Source organism: Fukomys damarensis, unplaced genomic scaffold, assembly GCF_012274545.1.
Source record: "Fukomys damarensis isolate Sample0158 unplaced genomic scaffold, DMR_v1.0_HiC HiC_scaffold_1, whole genome shotgun sequence".
NCBI classification, from domain to species: Eukaryota; Metazoa; Chordata; class Mammalia; order Rodentia; family Bathyergidae; genus Fukomys; species Fukomys damarensis.
The window spans coordinates 68349551-68359577 of record NW_022900913.1 but is presented as its reverse complement, the minus strand read 5'-3'; the positions used below and the strand labels follow the sequence as shown (position 1 = coordinate 68359577).

Below are 10027 nucleotides of genomic sequence, written 5' to 3'. Positions count from 1 at the left end.
TAAAGACCCAATTCAAAAATGGGCATCTGAAATGAACAGACATATCTCAGACAAACAAGTAAAAGCAGCAAATAATCATATGAAAAAATGTTCAACCTCCCTGGTCATTTGAGAGACACAGATGAAAACAACACTGAGATTCCACCTCACCCCAGAAAGAATGGCTGCTATCAAGAAATCAACCAATAGCAAATGTTGGTGGGGTTGTGGGGAGAAAGGAACCCTTCTTCATTGTTGGTGGGAGTGCAGACTGGTGCAACTACTATGGAAATCAATATGGAGATACCTCAAACAACTAGGATTAGAAGTCCCATTTGACCTAGCCATCCCTCTGCTGGGTATCTTCCCAAAAGAATTAATGAATCATACCACAGTGATATATGCTCACCCATGTTTATAGTGGCACAGTTTGTAATAACTAAAACTTGGAAACAGTCCATTTGCCCATTAACTGGAGACTAGATAAATGTGGGTTTTTTATAAAATGGAATACTACTTGGCCATAAAAATGAGAAACTAGAGAGATTTATAGCTAAGTGGATGCACATGGAGGCCATACTCTTAAGTGAAATCAGTAAATTACACATGTGTAAATACCAAATAGTTTCTCTGGTGTGAAAAAATAAAAGTATAAATAAGGATTAAAATGAATAACTGATATTTGTAATAGGAAGAAAAATCTAAAAGATTAGAGGAAGTGGGAGGGGTAGGGGAAAGGTAAAAAAGGAAAAGAAAAAAGTGTGTGAAAAGGAAAAACATGGAAACAATGTCTTTGTAGGGAAGGGCAGAGGGGCTTAGGGGAGGGCTGGGGAATGGGGAAAAATAAGAACCTGATAAGTGATATATAGGTACAAGATCCCAGTGATGAATGTAACTGTATTGTATACCCAATATGTACCAATAAATTTAATAAAGATTAAAAAATAAAATAAATGGTACATTAATTTTCCTGAATAGAGTTAGGTCAGGTACAGACTGACTTGGGCCCTTCTCAGAACAGTTATTTCCTATGTCCAACTCTGGTTCTAAATGTTGGCAGGCTCAGTGTCATGTCCCCACCCCAACCCACAGCCCTCAGACTGGAAATGCTGGGCTCACTGCAGAATGAGCCAGGTGTTCCGCAGAAGTAAATGGCAGTTAATAGTTAACCTAAGCCTTATCTCTTGGCAGCTGTGAATCAAGAACAGGCCTGGTGAAGAAAAGAAAATGATACCTAGACCTGCTTTCCAAAGGTTCTAGCAAGGGAAAGCTTATCGTAGCTTTTCATGGGACTAGCTCCAATCTCACGTTCCTGGCGGAATTCTGGGTGGAAAGACCCTCATCTCACTTCATTATATCTTAATTAATTAATTTGTTTATTTATTTGGCGGCAGGATCTTGCTATGTAGTTCAGGCTAGTCTTGAACTCATTATGTAACCCTGGCTGGACTCAAACTAATGGTGATTCCACTGCCTCTGTTTCCTGAGTGCTGGGGTGACAAGTGAGTGCTACCACATCCGGGAACTGTGTCATATCTGAAGCAGCTTCCAGGCTCAGGAGGCCACCTGCCTGTGCTGTTTAAATCCAAGCATCATTTGCTGTCCCCGCAGAGGAACCCCCAGTGCTTCAGGAAATGGATGTAAGTGAGCCGTGGTGGATGATAAATAACCATCAGTCATAAAGCTATGTTTCCTGTGACATACCAGGACCCAGTGGTATTTGCCAGCTGTACACAATGACCACCACATCACAAGTCCCCCTACCCTGATATCCCCCGTACCCCTCTCTGGATCATGGGGCCCAGGATGCACACATACCGCACAGATGAAGCAGGTGTCATGCCAGGTGTGCCCCAGGGCTTCGATGAACTTGTCCCCGGCCTCCACAGGGAAATCACAGCCATGACACTTGGTGCTGAACAGGTTGACATAGTCTGGAATAAAGGGAAGAATTGGGACCAGGCACACAGACAGCACCCGAGGCCAGGATGAGCTCTTTGTCAGTGAGCTGGGGCAAGCGAGGGACACCCAGCTGCAGGCTTGTCACTTCACAGACAAAATGCTCAATTCTTTAACTGGCTCCTCTTCCCAAAGTTTTCTGTAATCTGTATTGGTGTCTGTGCAGACTCGGGCTGAGTTGCCACCTTGTGCTTGGGACTGTAAACAGATTTTCTATCTAGAGGGTCATCAACTTTTTTTTTCTGGTACTAGGGATGGAACTCAGGACCTTGCACTTGTGAGGCAGATGTGGTCCCGCTGAGATAAGTCCCAGCCCAAAGGTTACCAACTTTTAACAAGGAGACTGTCTCCTCTACTCCGTCACTTCCAAGAGCCCAGACCCGTCATCATTCTCCAAACAGGAATGGAAACAAAAGCTAGGCGTAGTGGTGCCTGCCTGTAATCCCAGCACTCAGGAGGCTGAGGCAGGAGTATCGCTGTGAGTTTGAGGCCAGCTTGGGCAACATAGTGAGTTCAAGGCCAGCCTGGGCTACACAGTAAGACCCTGTCTCAAAAGAAAAGAGAAGAGGAGAGGAAAGGGGAGGGGAGGGAAGGAGAGGGGAGGAGAGAGGAGAGCTGCTCCGCTCCTTTTCTTGGCCTACCTCCTCCAGCGAAGGAGAAGATACTACTAAACACTGTTTGTAGAGCACTTCACAGTTTATTGGACATTTTCACATGGATGGCACTGTGCTTTGAATATGTCCCGAGGTTAGGATGTTGGAAAGTTAATTCTCAAGGTAGCAGTGCTGAGAGGTGAATCTAACAGGAGGTGTCAAGGTCAATTCGACTCTGCCCTCATGGTTACATTCGGGTCATTATTGAGGGCGTGGGCTCTAGGACTTTTTCTCTTTTTGGCTTGGTTTTTTGAGACAGGTCTCACTGTGTAGTTCAGACTGGCCTTGAACTCGCAGCGACCTTCCTTCCTCAGCCTCCCAAGTGCTGGGTTTACAGGCTTGCACCACCACACCCGGCGTAGAGTGGGTTTCTTATGAAAGTCACTTTGGCCTCCTCTTGCATTGTCTGACTCCCATGGGGATAATGCAAGAAGGCCTTGACTAGATGCAGCCCCTTGACCTTGGACTTCTCAGTGGGGCCCTGAGCCAATCAAGGCTGCTGCTCACTGTAAGATTATAAGTCCCTGGGTCTATGTGTCCCAATACAGCAGTGCAGACTAAGACAAGTGGCATCATTGTTGAGCATCTCATGTCTTTTTTCCTTTGTGCAGTGCAAAGCCTGGCACAGAGTCAATGCCTCACACAGGTAGCGAATGAATGAAGGAAGAATGAACAACTGGAATGAGCTGTGCTTCTGCTTAACGCTCACGGCAGCTCTGTGACGGGCACTATTCCCACTTCGAGGATGAGGAAAAGGTCTGGAGCGGTTCCGTCGCGCAGGTCCCACCGAGGGGCTCCAGGTTTGATAGACACAGTGTTGCCCTCCTCCTCCTCCTGCCTGACTCTGTCTCCAGCTCCTTATCTATCACCATCGAACTTTTGTTTATCTTTTGCATATTTTTCAAACCTTGGCTTTCTTTCCCTTTTGTGCTTAAGAATATTTTGTCATGCAAATGATCTTGTATATTCCAACCCAGTTTGTCTCCGACAGAAGACTGAGTTTCCCCATAGAAATGTATCACCTTGCCTGAGCTAAGGTGTCACACTGCTATCTTGAGAAAGTTACAGGCTTCACTCTGGACTATCACCTAACCCATCTCCACCTGAGCGCAATCCCTGACCCCCTACTTCTGATTTCTCTTTCATCATTCCCAGTTAGTCTCCACATCCTCTGGGCTCGCCTACACCTCCATGGCTCTGTATTAGCTAGGTCCTGGGTTTGGAAATCCCTAACCACATTATCTGCCTGAATTCTGCACTCCTTAGGGTCAAGCCTTCCTACTGGGAAATCTTAATGCTGACCCCTCCAACCAAAAGTCATGAGATGACCTTACTGAGAGCTTTCTCTAGGCTCCTCTCATCCATCCATCCATCCATCCTTCTATCTATCATATGTTCATCCTTCTATCTACCCATCAAATGTTCATCTTTCCATCAATCCAACCATCCATTCATCATCAACCCATCAGGTATCCATCAATCACCCATCCAGCCTTCCTTCTACCCATTCATCCATGCATCCATCCACCAATTCATCCTTCTACTCACTCATCATGAATTCATCTTCTGTCCATCCATATTTCCATCCCTCCATCATCAACCTGTCACCCATCCATCCCTCCCTCCCTCCATCATTCTTGAATGCCCACGTACATGCCAGTGCACCCCGTGCTGATGGGTTTGCATGAGGGTTTTGAGGACACAGACTGCCATGCCTGCCTCTATGCTCAGTGCTTCCTGAGGCAACCAGCATAGAGCACATATTCAGTACACATCTGATGTATAATGAGGAACAGAAAACAAAGAAATGGGTCAGCCAACCTTACCAAATTCTGATTCCTTCTCATGTCAGGTTTGCATAGAATGAGCTCTTACAGTGGCTTCAACCTATTTCTGAGATATCTATACTTGCCTATTCATTGATTTTTCTATTCTAATCTTGACTTTGTAGTGATCTGGAGAACTACCACTTTGTTTTGATGTTCAGTAGCATAAGTCAGACCATAGCACATTTTGTAAAAGCTGGTATCTATCTTCATTTATCTCTAGAAGGAGAAGGCTTTGGGCCCTGAATTAAGTCTGCGAGTGCAAGGGCCTTTCCCAGCAGGAGCATAATCCAGCTCCTCATTTATTTATTTCTATTCCTCCTTTAGGCCTTGCCTTCATAATTTTCTTTGACTGACTCGCTTATGTCCTAGGTGGAGTTAGTACCCTTGCATTTAATGGATTTTATTGCTATTGTAAAAGGATTTCCATTCATCAAATCACAGACTCTCTGTGTTGAAAAAGGGCTTAATGGGCTGGGGATGTAGCTCAGTGGCACAGTGCCTGCCCAGCAAGCATGAGGCCCTGGGTTCGATTCCCAGTACCAAAAAAGAAAAGTGAAAAAAAAAAAAAAAAAGGCCAAAAAAAGCTCCTAAAAAAAGAAAAATGGCTTAGTGCAATGCTTCTCAAATATTAGAATCACATGGGGGCGCTTTTTAAAACATGGGTCACCAAGCTCCATGCCCTGCGTTTCTGATTCACAGAGCTGGGCTAGGGCCCAAAGGGGTGTTTTTCTATCAGGTTCCGGTCACTTTGAGAATCAGCTGTAATTCTCAGACCTGAGTACCAGAATCATGGAGATTCTGCATCTGTGGTCTGGGGATTTTTCTTCTCTCTAGTTTTAAAGCTCCCCGGGGGACTGTGACACTTGCCAGGTGTGACGACTCTCAGGTGCAGGTCAGAAATTTTGAGGCTGAAGCCGGGTGTGGTGGTGTATGTCTGTAGTCCCAGCACTTGGGAGGCTGAGGCAGGAGGATCACTGTGAGTTCGAGACCAGCCTGGGCTACATAGTGAGTTCCAGGTCAGTCTCAACTACATAGTGAGACCCTGTCTCAAAAAACTGAAAAAAAACAAAAAAAATTTTTTTGAGGCTGACCTTTCCATCTGGCTTACTCATGTCTTAGATAAAAGCGGCCGTGGATTCCTGCAGCCAGCTGGTCTTTTTGAGTCTGGACTCCATCGTTTTGGCCCAAAGTGAAGATTTGACAGGATTTTCTTCTGTGTCTTCCTCCAATTTGCAGATTAAAAAAGCACCACAGTGCTCTGGAAGGCTGAAGCCAACAAGGGGACACAGTTCAGTCACCTTCCTTGTGCCTTCACACTGTTTAGGACCCCGAAGGTGATGTGTGGTGCTGAGGACATTGAGCATCTGACCAGTCACAGTTCAAGCCCACCTGGTGGGATTGTTGTGGGGGCACCTGCTAAGGAAAGCTGTCAGAGGCTTCTCAAAAATCAACAATATGATTTCCACATGGCTCAGGAATCCCACTTGTATACATAGTCCCAAAATAATTTAATGCAAGGTCTGAAAGTGTGCCCACATTTGTAGAAGCACTATTCACAGTAGGCAAGGGGTAGAAGCCAAGTGTCCACGCATACAGGCAAATGCATGAACCAAATAGAGTAGGTTTTTACAGGCTAGCATTGCTAGATCTTAAAGAGGAGAGAAATTCTGACATCTACACTATGGTGTGGATGAATCTCAAGGACATCAGGCTGAAGGAAACACACCAATCACAGAAAGACAAACGCTATAATGATCACGAATCCTAGTGTAGACACATTCATAGAGACAGAACATAAAACGTGGTTCCCAGGAGGTGGGGAGAGAGGGAAAGAGGAAATTATTTAACAAATGTAGAGCCTCTGATTTGCTTGGTGAAAAACTTCTGGAGATTGGTTTCACAGCAATGTGAATATACTTAACACTACTAAACTGTATACTTAAAATGGTTAATATGGTAAATTTTACATTATGCATTTGTGGGTATGGTTTTTATTGTTGTTGTTGTTTGAGACAAGGTCTCTCTATATAATTCAGGCTGGCCTTCAACTCACTATGTAGCCCAGGTTGACTTCAAACTTGCAGTGACCCTCCTGCCTCAGCCTCCCATGTGCTGGGATTACAGGCGTGCACCGCTGCCCCCAGTGGTGCTGTTATCTCAGCCTCCTTGTTTGTGCTTCCCAATGGTCCCTGCCTCAACTCCCTCCTGATATGGGCAGGCTGTGGGTGAGCAAGGGAGTGAATAGCCTTTGATCCAGAACTCAGACTATCTTATAAAGCGTGGTGTCTTGGGAGCCTACAGTGACTCACTGCGCAGTTTAGGATTACACACAGCACTGTGTACCGAACACAGCCAGTGGGGGATAGCAGAATCTGAGAAGCATCATGGGCAAGGGGAGCATCACCCTCTCTGGCTCACCCCCACCACAACGCCAGCAGGCACACGTTTACAGAGGGGAAAAGTAGGCCTTGCAGCGGTCTGGTCCCTCACAGCTCGAGAGCCAGCCTGAAGTGGTAGAAGGGTGGCACCCGGGATGAAGTCAGAGACCCGGTGTCTGCAGAGCAGACTCTGTCTCCTCTGAGATGGAAACCCGCAGGTTTCCCACGCAGCTACATGGCCAGCTCATGGCCCACATACTCAAGTCAGAAGAGAGCTGAGAAGGAGTGTGTACCATGAGCTGTACACTCTGCCTCCTTGCTCTGGAAGGCAGCAGCCAACAAGGGGACAGTCCAGTCACCTTCCTTGGGCCACAGTGGCACCACTCTGCCATTAAAACAAAGCCAGAAGCAAGAGTTGGTGTGTAGTTCAGTTATAGAGAGCTTGCCTAGCATGCATGAGGCCTTGGGTTTGATCCCAGCACCCTAGATAAAATATAAAAAAACACTTCTTAGCCAGGCATGGTGGTACATGCCTGTAATCCCAGCACTTTGGGAGATTGAGGCAGAAGGATCTCAAGTTAGCGCCCAGTCTGGGCAATTTATCAGTTTAGAGAGACCCTGTGTCAAAAACTAAAAAACACAAAGGGCTGAGGATGTAACTCGGTGACAAGAGTGCCCCTGGTTCAGCCCCAGTACTGCAAAAGAAAATCGCTTCAACCAGGAGTAGAGGGGTCAGGAGTGAAGGGCTGCCAGGGGCGGGGGGCTTCCCAATCCATGGGCGTCACACTCTGTCCTGGCCCCACCTTTCTCACAGTAGGGCTCCCCGTCCTCCATGTGGAAGAGGCTGTTCCCGAAAGGCTTCTTGCAGGCCGCGCACACGAAGCAGGTGGTGTGCCATGTCTGTCTCAGGGCGTGCATCACTTCCTGGGGACAGAGGGTGTACTCAGGGGACAGAGAGCCCTACAGAAAGGGAGCCCTAGGAAGGGGCAGGCCAGGAGCACCCGGGAAGCGTCCCCTCTGGGGTAGAAAGGGAGTCCTGGCTCCTCACGGGACCCCACAGCTTGGGGGACAAGGGGCGAAGGCGGGCAGAGGAAAAGGCGCTGCTGCTCACCCCCATGATCTTGGTGTTGCACTTGGCACACATTGGGGCGAAGAATTGCTCGTAACACCGCTCGCAGTACACGTTGTTCTGCTCCTCCACGAAACACATATCTGCCAGCGAGGTCTTGCAGTAGGCACAGTTAAACTCTTCTGGGTGCCAAGAGCGGCCCATGGCCACCAGGAAAGGGCCCCTAGAGAGGTGGAGAACAGCAGCTGATCAGGGACACAAAACTCAGAGCCAGATATTCTAAGAACCCCAGCAACATTCTTACTTCTACCCAGTAACTCACTTGGTGGCTAATCTAATGGAATAATAATATTTCAGAGAAGGCAACATGCTGAAAGTCTGATCATTTTCAGTGGAGAGAACCTGGAACTTTCTGGGTGTGGTGGCACACGCCTTTAATCCCAGCACCAAGGAGGCTGAGGCAGGAGGATTGCCATAAATTCAAGGCCAGCCTGGGCTACATAGAGAGATCCTTTCTAAAAAACCAAACAATGGAAGCAACTCAATCAGTTATTGTGTGGACCTAGTAAGCCCGTGACAGAATCCCAGCAACCACAGCTGTTGACAAGGTCAGGGGTGCTGAGACAGAAGGTAAAATTCATGAAGCGCTTCCTTCAGGCCCGGCACAATTCAAGAACAAGTTTGCATTTATTAACTTTGTTTAATCCTTTCATCATCCTATGGGATATGCACTATGGTATACCTGTTCAGTAGAAGAAGTGAGGCACCACACGATTAGGTAACTCGTGGAGAACCACAGGGCCAGGAAATGGTAGACCCAGGTTCCAAAACCCAAATCTAGTTCCAGATTAGAATCCTGGAACCATGAGGGAGGCTTGTTTGGTTTTGTTTAATTTAAGTTTTTTTTTTTTTTTTTTTTTTTTTCAGTACTGGGGACTGAACCCAGGGCTTTCCCATTAAGCTACATTACCCACCCTTTTTATTCTTAATTTATTTTGTTTTTTTGTTCCTTGAGACAAGTCTACCTATGTATTTTAGGCGGGCCTTGAACTCACTTTGCAGCACAGGCTGGCCTCGAACTTGCAGCAGTTCTCTTGCCTCAGCCTCCTAAGTGCTGAAATACAAGCGTGTGTCACCATGTCTGGCTTTTCTTAGTTTCGAGATGGGTCTCACTGAGTTACTAAATTGCCCAGCCTGCACTGGAATTTGCAATCCTCCTGCGTCAGCCTTTCAGAGTGCTGGGTTTACAAATCTGCACCATCTTCACCAGGAAGTTTGTCATGTTTTAATTTTTACTTTTCCATATTTTCTAATTCTTCTCCAACAAGGATGTATTACTCTATTCTTAAATGAGAGTGTATCTGTCATATACATAAGCTCATCACACACACACACACACACACACACACACACACACACACCTTTGTATTCAAATCAGACCATCCAGAGCCCTGCTTCTCAGTGTGAAGTGACTTGTTCCCATGCCAGGGTAGTGCCCACCCCAGCCCTAGGCAGCACAGGCCTGTCTGTGGAAAGCAACCCTGAAGCAAAGCCAGGTCAAAAGCAGCACAGTCAGCCACCTTTCAACAGCTCAGTAAACCCACTGTGACAACCTGGCAATTCCCAGAGCCTGGCCCTGGCCCATGGGAGCTCCGGGTGCCGCACCCACTTACCTCATGGCACCCTCCCACCCCTGGAGACACAGGTGTCACACAGGGACAGAGCTGCGCTCAGAGAGGGTCAGACCCAACCCGATGGTGGCCACAGGGCCCTGAGGCTGCCTGCACCCTTCTGACCCCACAGCAGGCTGAACTGGGGACATACAGCGCCCACCCACCTGACACCCAGGGAACCCTACCGGATGACATTGTTGCAGTGGCCGCACAGCGGAGTCCGGCTGCTGGCTGGGAAGCGCTCAGCTCTCTGCACGGTGCCCCTGGCCAAGGTGGGGACAGAGGGTATTCCCGGGGTATAGCCTGGGGCTCCCCGTGGCAGGTTCTGCTTGCTGATGGAAGTGGTGCTTTTGCTGGGGGCAAACTTTTGAGAAAAGCTGTCATCTGTCACCCACGGGGGGCGGCTGGCAGACTCCGCTGGGCCACCACTGTAGACTGGTGAGGGTGTGGGGTTGTAGTTGGGAGCAGGTTGGGGGGTGTAGGTGGG

At 47.7% G+C, this 10027-nt stretch overlaps 1 protein-coding gene across 4 annotated transcripts in view; it reads right to left on the bottom strand.

The window, feature by feature from the left end:
• Positions 1-10027, bottom strand: part of Ldb3 (LIM domain binding 3) — a 59270-nt gene that overhangs the window by 10486 nt on the left and 38757 nt on the right. For all 4 annotated transcript variants that reach the window (XM_033761732.1, XM_033761731.1, XM_033761735.1 and 1 more), the window contains 4 exons: positions 9726-10027; positions 7910-8090; positions 7602-7722; positions 1798-1913 (listed from right to left, as the gene is read on the bottom strand). The exon at positions 9726-10027 is cut by the window's right edge and continues 89 nt beyond it. In XM_033761732.1, the coding sequence (XP_033617623.1) occupies positions 1798-1913; positions 7602-7722; positions 7910-8090; positions 9726-10027 (720 nt within the window). The remainder of the gene's footprint in view (positions 1-1797; positions 1914-7601; positions 7723-7909; positions 8091-9725) is intronic.